Here is an 18,019-nt window from a genome sequence, read left to right as displayed (position 1 = left end):
CGGGCCACATCTGTCGTCGCTCCCGGGGCGCCCGGCGGCAGCAGCGGCCAAGGGAGCACCCAGAGAGGTAAGGCAGGCGCAGGGGCACCTCTTTCAGCAGCCTTCCTTTCAAAACTCCCACTGTAAGTATCATGTGAGTGTAACGATTTCGGCATCAAATAGACAACGGAAAACCATTTCCAGCTTCAGAAGTAAAGGGGAAAGTACGTCGCTGAAAATGTTTCAGCTGGAACAGGTATTTTATTTCTTTTGCTGCTGTTTTATCCTTTTGAGTCAGGTGTTTCAGAACTTATAAATGGAAGTAAATTAAAATTAAGTTGCAATAACTGATTGGGTTTTTTTTTAAAGTTTATTTACCTTTCATATCTGAAAGCACTTTTCCATTTCCCCGACTGTATGGATCTGTTACGCAGCAGCGGAGATGGAAAGTACTGTTAAAAAGAGCGTCCATAATTGTAGTCCCCCCCACCCCAAACAAAAGGCAGATGTAGCATCCACCACTGTATATGCTCTCTTAAGCTAATTAGATCAGATTGCCCATGTCAGTTTAATGCTGGAGTTGCTTACTCAATAAATAGCCAGCCACTCGATGAATACATGGAATCTGTATTTAGACATATTGTCAGAGAGGGAGGGTTACTTTTTATTTTGTAGCAGTGCTGCATAAATAAAAAGATTTCAGTATTAATTACATCATCATTTGGAGTTCAGTGCAGTCACTTTTGAGTTGTGAAATCTTAAAGGGAAATGACACCTTAGTTAAAAATGTGCAAGCTGTTGTCTAGTTTGTTTAATCAGATTTCAGACAGAAGACAGATTAATATTGCCATCATCAGGTTTACCAAATGAAAGTGTGTTGAAAAGAAACAAATCATGTTATTACAAAAGATGCCAGCAGAATCGAACAAAAGGAGCTGTACTCTATGGATATTACCACAAAGAATTAACTGTGGGAGCACTATTCTATCTTAATCTTTCAGCAGCTCTGCTTTATGGAGGCCCTGGATGCTCACAGCAAGAGACAGTGAGATGACAGAGAATCAACAAATGGTGAGAGTAAATTCTGGAGAAAATAATCCTTATAGAAAACAGCTGCAGAAATTGATGCTATTTGAACATAGGAAGTGAGGTTTGGTCATTTTTTCTTTCAAGAATTTCTTCAGTGGTAGAAAATATGGTTCAAATTACAGTGTTCTGTACATGACAGTGGTTAAGAGTATCTATAATTTTGTACCAGATACAGAATCATTATCAGTTCTTACAGAGCTGCAGAAAGCACTGCTTACTAAAACAACCCTTATTTTAACAGCAGTTTATTTGCTTAATTACAAAAATAAGAATATCCTCAGTTTGAAATTTCCAGGCCTAGTCCATATGTGACACTTTGTATATAGGGGGAGTTTGGGTGAAAATTACTTTATGATGAAATAAAAAAAAAAAAATTTCAGGTGCACAATTTTTGTGATTGGTTTTTGGAAGGGATGTTGCTATAGCTAAATGAGCTAGGAAATCAACAGAAAATTGGATTTTTAAAGTAGCTTTTACTGCCAAGTGACTTTGAAAGGCATCATGATTATTAGTTTTACTTACTCATGCAGGAAGATTTGTTAGGCTCGGAGAACAAAAATAAAGAGAGATTGAAACACATTCAATATAGGTCCTGATACTGCAAACTTTAAAAGAGGTACTGAAATGGTGCTACTCCCATGCTTAGTTTTAAGCACCTGCATAAATTTTTGCAGCATCCAATCCACAGTTACACCCTCAGTTTTTTACCAAAGGCTCAGCAGGTTAAGACAACGACTCTCCTTGGTGCAAGTCTTTGAAGACTCACAACTTCTACGATTTTCTAATGCGTGCAACACCTTTTTACCTTGTACTTTTTGTCTGTTGAAGATGGAGGTTGTAGGTGTACAGATCTGAGGGAGTGCCACACACCTCCTGGCAAGCACCTTGGGAAAGCCTGTGGAACAATGTCCTTCCCAGCAGCATTACAAACTTTGCAGAGGCACCTGTAAAATTGTTAAGGATGAGAGGAGTCTTACTCTCATGAGAGTACATGCTTACAGTGATGATTTCAAGAAACTCAGCTTATGTTTTTGTAGAAAATTTTATTCAACCAGCTCAAAAGTTTTTAATTCACACTGTGCTTCTGCCCACTTGTGTGAGAAAAACAAACCATATATGAAGTTTTCCCACATACATGCTAACAGCCTGGCATTGTCTCAAGCCAAGTATAACTGAAACGGTGTCAATATTTCAACATTTCTTCTTCCTGCCAGCAGCTTCTCCGATCCTTTTTTACTCTCATGAGAGTACATGCTTACAGTGATGATTTCAAGAAACTCAGCTTATGTTTTTGTAGAAAATTTTATTCAACCAGCTCAAAAGTTTTTAATTCACACTGTGCTTCTGCCCACTTGTGTGAGAAAAACAAACCATGTATGAAGTTTTCCCACATACATGCTAACAGCCTGGCATTGTCTCAAGCCAAGTATAACTGAAACAGTTGGTGTCAATATTTTAACATTTCTTCTTCCTGCCAGCAGCTTCTCAGATCCTTTTCATCCATACCTTATGGCCCACCCACACTGCTTCAGCATCCTGGATGCCTCAGTAGCTTGGGACCTAGTGAGGGCTGTAGGAGGGCTTTAGGAGCCCTTTCACATGCTTTCTAACCAGGGTCACGACAACTGAGGAAGGATGCTTTGTTACTTTGTGCTGTGCATGGGTGGCAAGAGGTGCTCACTCATGCACGCCTACATCCCACAGCTGCGGAAGGCAAGAGGTATCTTCTTCAGCAAAGTAACTGAGGTTTCTAGCAGAAGGCTTTCCAAGATGGGTTGAGCACAATGTTTTCGCTAGTAAGTTGCATAGTGACTACTTTTATTTTCTGCAACGCATACATACAAATGCCAATGCTTTACAGATCAGTAGACACTCCAAACACTGGAAAGTGAAACAAATAAAAGTTTCAATATCCTCTGTGTAATTAAAAAAAAAATGTTCAGAAATGTACATGTAAGAATCTAACCTGAGAAATTGAAAGATGCAGAGCAAAGCACTAGAAAATAGAAGTACTGATAAAAAAATTTAAACTACTAATTTTGCCTCTATTGCCAAGAACATGTGTTACAATATTCCCTGTAGTTACCTATACATAATATACTTTTCTTTATATAAAAAGTAACAATTTTCCTACTACCTAAATTCAAATACATCATTACTTATGCCCAAAGAAAAGTCAGGAAAAGTAATTTAAAGTTACTATTGCCATATATACAACATAATACAAATTAATGCTGAACATTTTCTGCTGTATACAAACAACTAAGTTAGATTTTGCAATTAATGGGCTTTTATCAGAATTGCTTTTCAGAAATGCTGTATTATAGTCTCAAAAGAAAAAGCATATCGTGTGTTTAATCAGTACGTATTATTACATATATAACTTTTTAAAATAATATGTATTCTAAAGAGAAGGCAGTAGGAAATACAGGTCAATAAAGAAAAAAAGACTATTTTAATTTTAATGTACATATGAACGGAGAAAAATTAACATATGATATTTAACATAGGTATTATGATCACATCTACAATGTTCAGCCAACATCAGGAGGCCATTTTACTAGGTACTGGGGAAACAAAGTAAATGAGTCTCCCGATTAAACACAAAAAACCCTCAACAAAACCCTAACAGCCTGAAGACAAATCATTTTGGCTACAAGACAAACAGGTGGGTATGAGAGAAATAGGCCAACATAAAAGCTACAAACAGAATTCTGTAAGACCCTTTGCTCAGTCCATAGCCCAGGGGCTTTTTGGGCCCCACCAAAATATCTGAGCTGAGGCCTATTTCCTCAGAAAGACAGATGAATTGCTCTGACGGTGGCAAAAGTAATCTTTGTCTGTTTGTAGCAGAGTGGATTGTGTCTAGCTTCTGTTTACGAGAAGTTCTAGTACCGCAAAGCTAAATCTTCCTATTTTATGCAACATCAAGTTTATAGCAATAGGAAGGAAAAAAAGAAGTCTTTTGTTTTAAGATAGGGAAAAGAATCCACACCTACAAGATGAAGTGATAGGGCTTAGTGACTTTGGGAGATGCTTTCAGGTTTACATCCCAGGTTTATAATCCTAATAGGATTTAGTAATGTTAACATTTGCAAATTATTGGGTTTTATTGTGACCTGAATTTTAAGGAATTTATTCTGTGCTAAATTTAATTTTGATATTTAAAATATATTTTTGCTACCTATTCTGTTCTATCAAAAATGGTTGCTTTTTTATTGTTTGCATAGAAATATGCCAGTTGTCTCTTGATTTCATTGTCTGGACTCTTAACATGCTTGTGTGGTCTTTGATTACAACTAAGCTTGCCGATTTGAACATTCCAACTCCAAACTACTGGTTAGTATAGTTAAAGAGGTATTTTATAAAACCTTAGTCTCTCAATCCTTTAAACTGATTGAAAATCCTTTTTTCTTCCAATCACTGAACTTCCATTTTGTGGTGTTATTAGCTCACTAGTCTCTATAGATATTCCATAAGAACTTGAGCAAAATGTACAATACTTCATAGATTTATGGCTCATAAAACATAAAAGTTCAAATGCTTTGTTAAATGTGCAACTATGGGCAGACTGGGGGCACATACATTTTCTGAAGTGTGAGAGTAAAACAACATGCAGCACAGCAAACAAAGCAACGTTACTCAGTTACCTGTAGAAGAAAAAAGTGAAATCTTCATTTTTAGCCTATTCCAAATAACAAATATGTCTCTTTACAGTCAGAAATGGATGGTCAACTAATAAATTCTAGACCAAAAGGAGCCTTGGGGTTTCAACACCCAGTGAGGTGAGTTAAATTCTATCACTTGATACAGGAAAAGTGATACCTTCCAAGACAAGACATATTCCTTCTCAGGTGAAGTAGCAGTTTGCCTCTGGGGTCTCTCTTTTTAGTAATGCAGTTTAACTACTCACCAGACTCCATAGATTTTTATCCCTCCATGAGGTAAGATGCCCACACTGACAGAACCTGAAACAGTAAGCTAATAACAAATATAAGAAAAAAGTGATCTTAAAAGAAACAATGTTCTTCTGCCTCATCTAATTTATATTTACTTTAATAAATGTGATAACAAGCCCACAAAGCCCAAATAATTAACGTCAGCAGCTGCTAATGGAATGAGACATGTTACAGATCTGTCTTGAGCTTGCTTAAATTTGCTCTTGAATAAAAGTTGAACTTCAGGTGAAGCTTTTCCCATGCTTGGGGGATTTATAACAGTTTTCACCAATGTTTGGATTCTTTAAGGCTTAAAGATGTAGAAACTCCTGATGTGGACTTCTGTTTAGAGGAGGAAAATTAATGGAATATCTCTCTTCCTTACAAGCACCCATTTTTACAAAAGTTGTGGAAGCTTCAATTCTGTGTGGCCTTTATCCCTCTGCCAAATTTAACTGAAAACTGGCCAAAGTGGAACCAAGAGGAAAAGATGTAAATACATATGCACACAAAAACACATACATATGTATACAGACCACAGAAATTTTGTGAAAGCCTGTAATGTAAATTAAGACAGTAAATTTAAGTTTTCAATACAAAACAATACGAATTTTGAAATAAATCCCTCTCTGTGTACACCTCTTCCTCCACCTGGAGACACAAAAACCCCACTAAAATCAACCTCCATGCAACAGGCAACCCTTCCCAATCTTAATCTGGTGTCTTAATCTGAATTCTAGAATCCCAGAACATTCCTTAAACTTTCCCCAGTCACACAGGACACTTTCATTCTGAACTGTGTTAAAAAAACCCAAACGGTCTCAAGCACGCATCATTGCCCTGGCAACACTTTATCTGCGTGGGACCTTAGATAAATCCAATACACAATATGCCCAAACCAACTGAGGTAACATAAATCAACAGGACCTTTTAGTTAGCAACTTTTATTTTAAAAGAAAGAAACCCTAGGATTTTTCTCTCTCTAAAGAAAGAAAAATAGGTTTTAATACTCAAGCTAGCTTAGCTGGGAAAGCATCACATAGTTTTACTTTTTCTCTTAAAATGTGTTTTCTTATTAGACTTTATTTGCCCAAGTCCAAATCCCAAAAGTTTCTTAGTAACATCGGAGAGAAGGTTCTGGCAAGTTTTCCAGTGCAAGCTACAATTCACTTCTACAATGATGATGCTGACTCTGAGGAAGAAGAAGAAATCAATTCAGCCTAATAATGAACAGTGGTCAGTCTTGGCAAACACAAAAATAAAATAATCAAGATGTAAAAAAAGGAACCATCACAAACTTATGGACAAACATCTGACTGAACAAAGAAATACATCAAAGCTTGTAAGAAAAGTATTCATAACTATCTTACCAAGAAGAATGAGTCAACACAACTGGAAACTAAGAGGAAATCCTTTGTGTTTTGAGAGACTTTTAAATAAACCCCTGAAGCTGAACAAAAGATTACAGTGTTTTAAATTGAGTTGGTTTAAGTAACACGGATTAAGAACACTAGGAGCACTGTACTTACGTACTATTTTTTTACATAAAAAATGTAAATGTAAATGCAGTCCTGATAAAATGAAAATGAGGTTGATTATGAGGCAAAATAACATAAGGTACAGGCCCAAAATAACCTAGAGGCTTTGAATCACAACATTTGTAAGAATTTAAGTAAGGAATGATTTAAAATGCAAAGACTATTGTTTCTTAGCTCCATGGGGCATCTTTATTATCACATAAAAGCTGTATGACAAATTGACCATTTCAAGAGGGATTCCAGTATAAACCCCCTGTCAAGACAAGTTCTAAATTAGAGTCATGATATTTTCTGGGGTCCTGTCATCCTGATTGAAAATCTGAATTGGAAATCTGAAATACCAGATTTCCCCCCCTCCAGTCAGAAAAATGCCTTTTTGTCAGTCAGAACAAAAGTAGCTTTGATTAAAAATAAAGATTTAATTTAATGACACATTAAAGTATGCATTATGTGCTACCTTTGTTTTTGTCTTCACCACAATATTCAAATCTTACCCTATAGCTTTGTGCGCTTTAATCTATGATTTTAATATAACCGACCTACTATTGATTCCCATCTAGTGGAGTTTGGATGTGTATCTCACTACCTTGATACTTCTTTTAAATTGACGTTCAGGAAGACTTAAGTTACTAATTTCCATAAACATCTTTATGTCAGGTACAATGTAGACACATTTATTCCAACACTGTTATTCCACTAGCAAAAACTGCTGTTTCAGGACAGTTGATTTCTTTCAGAGAATTGGAATAATCTGTTGCGTTTAACCTTTTGGTTTCATAAATTGTGTACGCTCAGAGAGTTTGCCAGCACTTGTCTTGCTATGCCAGCATTTTTCAATTAGCCCAAGAATGATCTCTTTGGCCCTACTATGTTTCAGAATTATTATGCTTCAAGTATCTTATCCCTAGCCAAAACTGCCACAGTTTCCCTAGAGACAAGGAAAAGGCAGAATTGAAGATTCTCGACCTTTTCTACACTACTGTTGGTGGTGTAGATAAGGTCAGATGGTTGTAAGAGCCACTTAAAGTGTGTGTCAGATCATCCTCTTAGTACAATGTACTGTCAAACAAAGCGATAATGTTATAAATTCTAAGTCCAAATCTTAATTAGGATTCCAAATGAATCAACATATTAGAATAGAGGATTTTTTAAAAATCTCCATTTACAAACTAAAAAGTGGACCTATTAATTAAATTTACACAAGGAGACAGCGTTCTGTGACATACAGAATGACAAGAACTAGTTGAAATTGTAAACCCTGGTGTGACATGAACATTCAGCTTTTACATTTCACTCATTCATCATCTGCACATCTTCACAACATATGGAACTAAAATACAGGCTATTTACAGGCCTTTCACTTCTCTCACAAGATATCCTAAAACAATTTATACTCCAGCTTTATTGTTATTCAGTCTGTAGTACAAACAGAAAAGCATCCAAGATCACTTAAAAGGTCAGCAATGACATATTCCCTACAGTGGTCAAATTACGGTACATTAAGCCTCAACTTCTTCCTTGCAAGAAGCTCTAGTCTCCATCACCTAGTCAGCTGAGTTCACCCCCAACATCTGAAGTTCTGCCCTCACCTCGAGTCCTGAGCAGGGCTTTTTCTCACCTCTTAAGACACCTCTGTGTGCACCCGTGCTGTCATTTTTCTCTATGCTATGACACAAACCAACCCGGTTACTGCTGAATTGCTCATTGAGGGTTCATTGAGGATTACTGGAATCTGGAGGTATGTGTTGAGAGAACCATCTCCATCCCCTGTGAGAATGGCAGTTACCATTACACAGTCCCCGCACAGCGCCGTGCTCCCTAGCACACACACACTGCACCGACGAGCCATTTGCCTTATACAGATACTGTCACCTTTTAAAGATCCATCGTGTAAAAGAAGCACCCTGTAGGTTCTTCCGAGCTAATCCTTACCCTTCTGCTGAGACCATGCTGCCTGTTACTTCCTCCTGTACAGCTTCTCTGCCTGCCCTGCAGACACCCAGCAGTGGGATGTTCTCCCACGGAATAGCCATTTTTACGTTAGTAAATGGGCTACATCCTGGTTACATCAGATGCAGATTTAATGACAAAAGCAAATGCTGCTACAAGTTCACACCTCTGAAACAGAAAAAAATTAAATTCTTAAGAGAAGTGTGTTCATTAAGACTGTATAATAGACACTATTATTAGAAAAATACAATTGGATAATGGATGACAGTCTTACCAAAGGCTGTTAGAACTATTAAAACACATAATCTTGCATATCTGCTAAGGTCTGACAACATTGTATTGGCCTAAACTGATTCAATTTCTCAGTCTCTGCTACACATTTCATTTGGTTTCCCTTGTATTGTCACATTCCATTTTCAAATTAAGGTAATATTACTGTACTATTTACTTGATTAGTAATATTTAACTACAGCCATTAGAGGAAGCCAAAACTGTCTTATCCTTTTCCCATCAGGCCAGCTTTTTTTTTTTTTTTTTTTTGTCTAGTAACTTGCTGTCTTTTCATGGTACAGTGCCAACGTACCCTTATTTGCACACTTAAATAAAATGTGCATTGCAATCCCTTACCAGTTTGTTAATAATTAAGAGAAGACTAAAAGTCAAGTAATATAGCATCTCTGTTATTCAACTCCAGTTAACTTTCAGTTTTCAGTTCTGGTTTGTTACTTCATCTGCAATTTGGCCTTGTTAAATTTTCAGTGACCTCAGAATCACCCATCATTTATAAGAAAAAGATAACAAACATCCCCAAAGAATGAGTTTATCATGAGCTGACTACTTGAAAGACAAGACTAGAGACATAGCAGTTTACAGATTAAATTGTTGGCTCAGCATCTCTGTTCCGCAGAACTTCCCCTAGTAGTTCAACAGCTGCAACACTGCCAGCAAACGCTACCTCTCGCTTTCCATTGTCTAAAATTATGATAGTAAAAGACAAGTTAATGTTCCACTGGTACATCAATGCTATAGAGGTACCTAAACAATGTCTACAATTTTATATTTCTACTGTATGTATTCATGTGAAAAGTAAAAATTAAAGTATGTTCATAAAACAGTCTTGAGATCTACTTCCAAGCTCTTTTAAGGATATATATATATCCAAGGGAAGCATATCCTTGCATGACATTAAAGTTTTTTGAGTGTTCTTTCTAAATATGATGCAGTAACAATTCGGATTAAGAGAAAAAGAACTATAATGGGAACAATTTTTTTCTAAGCTACATTTACACTGAGAGTATAACAACAGTAGCAGGACTAAATTGCCACAGCTGAGAAAAGGCAATCTTCACAACAGTGGTTTTATGAGCTCTAGAGACAAAATTAACCCACTTCACTGAAACAGCTACCATTTAATTACACTCCATACAATCATGATTTCCAGACTGGATTAATCTATCAGCTGCTTTTAGCAAAAGGCTGAGAATTAAGTTGATACATAAACTGCACAGCATACCAACAAAATTTACTTTGGCAATTTCTCTGTAAGGAAACTGGTAGAACAAGACTAAATGTTTCCAAAACTTTCTCCTCAGAATATAGTTCCATTCATGAATAGAGGGAGAGACACGAAAAAGCCCATTCATCTCAGTTGTTTTAGAGCTGACTGGAAATCTAACAGTACAGCAGCAAACAGGAGTTTGCATTAAACATTTCAGACACAGCCTCAAGTGCCCATAGAAAAGGTGCATTATGGAACAAAATATATTTACACAAAATAATTTAAACTATTCTGTTTGTAAGTCAGAAATACTTTATCACTTACACCCACAAATGAAACTGAAGTCCATAGAAACTGCTTGGTAAAGAAATCAAGTATTCAAAAAAATCTTTTTCAAAAGAGCTTTAGTGGCGAGTTTCTCATTGTACCTGTAGGTGGGAGCTTCAGCATGAATGTGAATTAAGTATTAGAGAAACACTCTATTAGGGCAAAGATCTCATAGCTTCTTATCACTCTTATAAAGCTTAATTGCTACAGATACAGCTGAGATTGATTTGTTACATCCTCCTGGGACAGAAAGCTGGTGCAAGGGAAAAGAGGAAGAAGACTCGAACACTATTTAGACTATCTCACCATCACCCCCATTCTCATATATAAATTTTGCCAGGAGATGGAAAGTTCACCGTTTCTGCAGTTATGATCTCTTCTCTTCACTAAGGTATCCTTTCAGTCTAACTTTGCCTGATACAACTTACTTCTTTCCTTGTACACGTTTTACTTGCCCTTGGTGGCAGAGTTCCATTTTTAATGTTTACAGACCACCCAGCAGAGAGGTGTACCGATTAACAACTGGGGTACGAGAAAGAGATCTACATTATGGAACTAAAACCATACATACGTTTACCCTGCTCCTACTCTCAGAAAAGCTTCAGGCACACTACCTGCATTGCCTCCATAACTCCATTTTAACTGCATACCTCCATAACTCCATTTTACTACTAAAACAAGCATTTTCACTCAACATTGCTTCCTGCAAGGTCATGACTTTCATGCCTACAAACTGAAATAAAATTTGAGATGCTGTGTTTCTTTTTCTTTCCTGTTCTTAATCCAGTCAACCAATCTGTCAGAACAGTAAACACAAACACACACAAAACCGTGCAACCTTTTTACTCATATGTGCTTGCATATTTTACTGCACGTGCTTTATACCTTTGAACTTCACAAAATGAAATTATGTGGACACACAAAGAATGTAGCTCTTCTGCTACTTCATATGCATACATGCTGTATTTGTGCTGAAGCCTCCAAGCTTATGGCATTCAATAAGTGCAACGCAAAAGACCAAAATCCAAGATAGCTTCCCTTTTTAAATCATTTGCCTGACTATTCCCGAAGTTTCTTTCAGTACTTCTCAAATTCAACATGATAAATGCATCATCTGTGTTGCTACGACCCTTCCCTTTACAGCAAGGATGGAAAGAAGAGAGACATAACTCTACCCGCTTCACACAAATTTCGCAACTTCAGCTCTATTATTTCCTTTGGCATACAACCCTTTCATTTGAAACAGTGCGCCTTTGTTATTTTTTTTGACATGTTTACACACACATTCATTCAAATACATTTGGGGGAAACCTGTCTTACAAGATTAAGTTTATAGCAGGATGCGTAAAATACTATCAGTCTCCAATATGACAGAGACTGCAGAAGAATCCTAGAAGGTGCATTAAAAAGCAAGGTTGAAGTTTCATCATTTGGTTTGTTTCAGCAGGGATGATGCAGCTGGTCTAACTCTACTGGTTACGCTATAACAGTATGCTATCAGTAAGTCAGAAGGGTGAAAATGGGGGCAAATTTCATGTTTTGCCTTTATTTATTTATTTTCCCCCTCAGTCTCCTCCGAGAAGAACGGATACCTGATATCCAGTCTTTGAACAGGTATGTTTTGTAAAGAAAGGCACTACTAGCAACACAGTTCAGTCATTTCAGGTTTTTTTCTGAATAATATCTAAGGCAACATCTATGTAAATCCCACTAAACACCTACAGGTGTAAGTGTGCTGTATATTTACAAAAGGCAGAATCTCTCTTCTCTTTCCCGTCAGAGTTGCTTTTCCTTAATCACAGTCATAGGCAAGACCGTGAAATGAGGGATTCCAAACCCCTGCAATTCCCTACAACATATTTATTAGCCCACATACACTGTGTTACCTGGTTTTATTTTGATCACAGAGGCAATTTCTGAAGGGTCAAACTTCACTCCAAAGTTGAAGAAAAGGTCACTACAGTGTCTTTGAAGCACCGCTACACAGTAGTGACAGAAAAGCAAAGATTGAGTTTCATGCCTGCAAGTTTTACTTAAACAAATGGCCCCAGTTTGCCTACTCACTCAGGTGCCTCTGTTAGTTTTCCCATAATTGTGAGATCCACAGTTAAATGAAATAGCAGATTCATCACTGATACAATCTTTGTCCAAGGTTTACAGTCCTTTAATTTGTGTGCTGTCAGAGCTTGAGGGCATTTTCCAGTAGCTTTTCTTTATCCTGAAGGGATTTGGGTATCCTTAACAGGGGACTAAATTAATCCTTCCATCAAGTTATACCAGAAACATGGCCTTCACTCATTGTCAATTTGGAATTAAGAAGAAATTGCTTTCTCAGAAAGCAAAAGGAACACAGAAAACAGGAAGAAATCACACAGAAAAAAAGATTACAGATAATACTTCAGTGTCTACAATGTGATTAGAGAATTGACAAAAGAGTAAATACATCTTCATGTCTGTTGATCATAAAATCTTGCATTCACTCGATGTATGGGTGTTTGAACACATAAATTAAAATTAATAGAAGAGCAAAATCAGCAGGAGGGGGAAATAAGAGTAACCAGGGCAAACTAAAAACCAAAACTTCTTATGAAGTGTCCCCAAACAATATACCTAAAATCTACTATTTCAGAGTGAAATGTTGAAAAGCATTTTTTCCTTCATTAAGAAGGTATCTTTCTCCTACATATAATACCTAGCATATTTTTTTCTTCAAATGCAGGTGGAAAAAGTAGCCAACTTCTAAAGACTAGAGGACCAAGAAGCTACAAATCTCATATTCATACCAGATTGATTGTTACCAGGTCTTAAGACTTCCCATAGCAACTGATGGTTGTTTTGACTCATTTCTAAAGAACTGGCATAAGATTCTTCACGCAATTTTTAAAAAAAATCTTATCTTTTAATGAAATAGTGATGTTATTAATTAAATTCTCTGCTGGTCCGAAGTTGGCTTATTGACCTAACAAACAATAACGAGGCTCTATTCACTGGTCTTTATAACCAAACTAAATAACCTTGGCTACTGAAGATAAATGGATTAAAACCAGTAATAACTGGGTTTGTGACTCTTGGAAAAAAGGAAATAAAAATTGTCTCTCTGCTCAGTAACACATACATAAAAGAAAATTCACTGTTTAAGAAATATCTGAACCACTGCCGTAAGTTACTGTGATTTGTGCTACAACCTAGACTATAATAAGATAGCGGGTTCCAGAAATTTCCAGAAATTTCCTTGAACTTATTTTTTTTTCCAGTATTTTTAAGAATGGTTAAAAAACATCATTTCAAGATTTGTTTCAGAAAATCTTCACAACCCACCTTCCTTATTTCTCATAATCTTGGTATTTTAATAAGCCCACTGATTCAGGGGTGGGGGAATCAACATAGTTTGCTGAGTAAAGAATTGCGTAAAATGGACCACTATACACTTTTACCCAGGACAAATATTACAGAACCACAGAAAAATTGCTAACTTTAAACAAGTGAAAATTAGCCACATTTATTAATATTTACCAATGAAAACTGTATATTTACAATGTATACACTTCAAATTAACTTGTAAAAAAAAAAAGCAAGCCTCAAGCGTTTGTCTAGCAGAAAACATTTTCTCTCCCTGAATTCAATGGGAAATAGAATTAAGCTATGTCCAAATGCTATTTCTTTCACTCTGAGAGGAAAATGACTAGCAGAGATCTACAAGCAATAGAATGCTATTTTAAACTCACAAGAATGGTTAGATAAATTAATGTAGCATAATTCTCATATCAATGCAGGTTATTAAGGCACATGCATATGAATAAAATCAAGCCATCTCAATGAAATGTGTTAACATAAATTTAGTTAGAAATTCAGGGTGGGGGGAAAGCTGTGTTCTACTAGCAGAAAGAAGCTTTTTTTAGGCTGGGGAGGTTTTGATTTTCCTTATGTAACACTTCTACTACTCCTTAATAATAATGACTATCTGCTATTGCAGATTCCTTTCTCAGGAAGGAAAAACATTCTGTTTACTTCACTGATGGGAATATCCCTCAACGCTGGAATTGCTTCTTCTTGAAATTTCTTCTGTTGCTGCTTTTTTGCATAGTTATCTACAGGAGGCAATGAGAATATTCCATGTATAAAACGTTTTTCTTTCAAGAAAGGTTATATAATGCAATACTGTATAAATTTAGCTACTGTAAGTGATGCTGAAAACCACATCTTGCTGACGTATAATGAAATGGTCATCAGAAACGCTTTACATAAACATACATTAGCAGAGCCCTTGAAGAAATAAACCCCACCCTCACACTGAAATCACTGTCTGGGACTTTGCTTGGTTTAAGATGCTATATGACATTAAACTACAACTACACGAAGATAAAAACAAAAAACACCCCCCCCCTCCCGCCAGTGAATAGCTCAGTCTGTAGTTTGAACACTCCGTACTAGGATTTCCACTTAGAGACGATGTCCACCCACCCTTTATCTTGGCTGTTTGTTCCCATTGCTACATAGCACCCATTCCTATAAACAGCATAAACATTTTTACAGGTGCACTTTGAACACAATTATGGAACTGCTCCCACTGAAGAAGAAAATTTTCAAATACAGTTGTTTTTCAAACAGAGTAGGTCCCCCATCACACCTGCCGTACAGCCACACAAACTCTTGGGTTGACACCAAATGAGAAGGTGACATGAGAGCGTGAATGAGTAGCCCAGGAACACAGGGACGACTAAATGGCAGTTCTTGAGAGAAGCACTGGTTAATACATTTGAACTACAGCCTTGACTGATTTTTCTTCCTTAGCAGTTCAGCGTAATGTAATACTATGTATGTAGTTTCTTAAAACGATGCAACTTCAGCAGTCTTAGCAAGAGGTAACTTTCTTGCTGAGTTTTGCAGTCTGCATTTTTTGTAACAAAAATGGCCACCTGCAAATAGTAGTGGAATTCCTCATGTGGAGGAAGACACAGCTGCCTGGAGAATACTGTGAATGCCTAGAGCAGGTCTCCTTGTCAAGAGTACAGACTAAGTTGAGAAAAGAACTGAATTAACATCTTTTTTAGACAGGGAATTACTAACATATCTGATCAGGTCTCAATACTGCAGCATCCTCCTCTGTACCACCTCGAGTCTCTGTGCCTTCCCTCTTCTGCCACTGCCAGGCAGATACTCACGCCCTTCTTCCCATGACACTCTTCACCAGTTTGCAATGCAAGGTACATGCCTGGGAGGCCTTTATACGCCTAACCCCTGTTCCTCTAATGTCGTCTGTTTTACTAACAAAGTACACTTTACTAGTCAGAAACCACCGCCATAAGGTTACAAAGTCAGGCCCCTGGCCATCTTTTCACTCTAGTACTTCAGTACTTCCAAGAACTCCTTTTCTAGATCAAAATATTTAAATGCTTAAAGTTTGATTTATATTATATATGGCTACATATATATTTACAGAAATTGTCAGTTACGTATCAAAATCTTAAAAAACACACCAATAAAATTACCTGTAATGGTATGCGCGGAGTTAAGTGGAGCTGTACTCATCATGTTAATACCAAAAAGTAATATATAACCAATTCCTATGGCAACTAGTAGGTACGCTGGCAAAGCAACTGCCCAGTACCTGAGAAAAAGATTTTAAAATTTACATATCATAATAACAAACGCCTAATGATGTAACAGTTTTAAGGTAGTGGTTGAATCCAGCACACACTTAGCCAGGAGGAGAAGAAACAGCACTGCTGAATATGGACCCTGGTCACTCCCAAGAAGACTGCTGACTGCAGAGCCACTGTAGCTAATTTGGTATAAACCGTCAAACAGATTCCCTACAGAAGGTTTTTATTTTTTTAGTTACAGTTTAAAGTTTACTGTATTTTCATTTACCAACTTCTTGGAAACAAAATGTCAAATTTATTATAAAACTTTCAAATGTTTTCTTTCGTTCTTTCATTACACAATGAAAATTCTTCATCATAGCTACTTGTCTATCACAAAGATTACAGTCCTTTATCATCAAGAAAAACTAGATTAAATACCTGAACACTATTTCAAAAAAATGTTTGTTATTTGAAAATAATTAAGGGTGTCCTATACTCACACATACTCATGCTGAAGAATTTAGCTGCTTGAACTTACTTTTGAGGCCAGTACGTTAGTCCCAATGAGAACAGCCAAGTCTCGGGAACATATGCCCAGATAAGATACAACACTGCACAAAAGAACAAAAAACTGGTAATAGTACAACTGATACTGTTTTAGACTTCCTTATTTTGCTTTTACACTATTTAAACCAGAATAGCTGTACCAAAACAGTGTAGATGATGCCTCTCAGACACAAAAGCTGCCCAATATGGGGGCACTGTTTTGTAGCTGGTTATATAATATTACTTTTACATTTGCTTTAACATTTAGTTTCTGATTTCCTATGTAGACAGACAAGAATGTCTTGTATGTTGAACTGCAGAACAACAACAAAGAAAACGTAGAAGGAAGTCAAATGACACTGAATGCAAAAAATACTAAAGTGGAACATGATTACACAGCGGGTCGTCTGATTGAAAGAAAAATTGGTAGAACTGCAGTGCTTGGATGGAACTGTTCAGAAAAAGTTACTGGAACTATTTTCTGATTCTTGGTAAGTTGCTAATTTTCATGTCAGCAAAACCAGTACTGAGAAATTTTGCTCCCTAACCACAAATCCAGACTAAGGTTTAAGAAAACTTGAGGGGAACAGGTTAGTAGCTAGTGACACAACTTATAGAACTGCAGTGGTTGCCTGCAAGAGGAACAGAAACCAACTTACTTTTGTTTCTACTTACTTCCTAAGAGTGAGAAAGACTTACAGTAGGATCCTGGTTTATTACTTGACTACAGTATATTTGCACCAACTTTTCCTGTGTTGAAGAAGTGTTCTCACCCTCTCAAGCCTTGGTCCCGCGTGGGCACGCAAGATATCCCCACTGAAATGCTAAACCACCTCTCATACAGCAAAGAAATGCTGGTATAACCCTAATGATTTTCCATCACTGTTGACCAGACTGACTTAATTTTTTTTTTCCCTGTATTTGGGTGGGGAATGTTGCACTACTACCACCTGCAATGGTTACTGAACAGTGAAAATGTATGCAATTCAAGTTAAAAAGCTACTAACATGAGAATGCAGAGAATTTTTAAAATAATTTGACTCTGCATTACTATTAAAAACCCTGTAATAAGGTTAAAGACAGACAAAAGATGAGGAAATCATAAAAGGCAATGACAGATCACTGTAACAACTGACAGGTCTGGCAAGTAACGCTCACTTATTCCTTCATCACGCACCCTTACAACAGGTGGCATGCTACCATTTTGACCCTTTTCAGATGGTCTTATCGGAATTACATTTGTCTCGTAAGCAAAGCAACAGTTTTCGGTGACGTATTCAGTACCTAATATACTTACTGAAGCCAAACCACGATCCTAAAAAAAGAGCAAATCCATATATTGCCCTTTCTGGCAATGGGGCTGGAGAGTTTTCAACCATGCTGGTGCCTTCCCTTTAACTTCGGGGGGAAGAGGACACGGTAAGAAGCTATTAGACGTTCCGCGGGAAGTTCCTCTCGCAACACGCCGGTACTCGTGGGTGCGAGCAGCGAGCCCACGCGCGCGCGCACACCCCCTCCTCTCCTCAGCCCCGGGGGAGGGTGGGCGCGGGACACGCGCATGCGCCGGCG

At 37.2% G+C, this 18,019-nt stretch overlaps 2 protein-coding genes across 2 annotated transcripts; one reads left to right on the top strand and one right to left on the bottom strand.

Annotated features, from left to right (window-relative positions):
* Positions 1-11: 11 nt before the first annotated feature.
* Positions 12-6,230, top strand: RIPPLY3 (ripply transcriptional repressor 3; the record flags this gene model as incomplete). Its single annotated transcript, XM_010293043.1, has 4 exons — positions 12-67; positions 981-1,050; positions 4,786-4,853; positions 6,086-6,230. Coding segments are annotated over 4 exons (339 nt in total), but the record flags the coding sequence as incomplete, so codon positions are not given.
* An 8,046-nt stretch (positions 6,231-14,276) lies between these two features.
* Positions 14,277-17,873, bottom strand: PIGP (phosphatidylinositol glycan anchor biosynthesis, class P). The gene is made up of 4 exons (XM_010293042.1): positions 17,748-17,873; positions 16,443-16,515; positions 15,809-15,927; positions 14,277-14,407 (listed from the first exon to the last, which is right to left on the bottom strand). Exons 1-4 carry the CDS (start codon positions 17,827-17,829, stop codon positions 14,277-14,279), a joined length of 405 nt encoding a protein of 134 aa, XP_010291344.1. The 5' UTR covers positions 17,830-17,873.
* Positions 17,874-18,019: the final 146 nt, after the last annotated feature.

This window comes from Phaethon lepturus, unplaced genomic scaffold (assembly GCF_000687285.1).
Source record: "Phaethon lepturus isolate BGI_N335 unplaced genomic scaffold, ASM68728v1 scaffold12838, whole genome shotgun sequence".
Taxonomy (NCBI): domain Eukaryota; kingdom Metazoa; phylum Chordata; class Aves; order Phaethontiformes; family Phaethontidae; genus Phaethon; species Phaethon lepturus.
The sequence above is the reverse complement of the archived record's forward strand: the minus strand, read 5'-3'. Positions and strand labels throughout refer to the sequence as shown.

Excerpts from the sequence above, each read along its gene's own strand:
- PIGP (XM_010293042.1), bottom strand. The coding sequence starts at position 17,829 with ATGGTTGAAAACTCTCCAGCCCCATTGCCAGAAAGGGCAATATATGGA. Across the intron at positions 16,516-17,747 it reads AGGATCGTGGTTTGGCTTCA|TGTTGTATCTTATCTGGGCA; the intron begins GTAAGTATATTA and ends TCTTTTGTGCAG. Across the intron at positions 15,928-16,442 it reads CTAACGTACTGGCCTCAAAA|GTACTGGGCAGTTGCTTTGC; the intron begins GTAAGTTCAAGC and ends TCTTTTTCTCAG.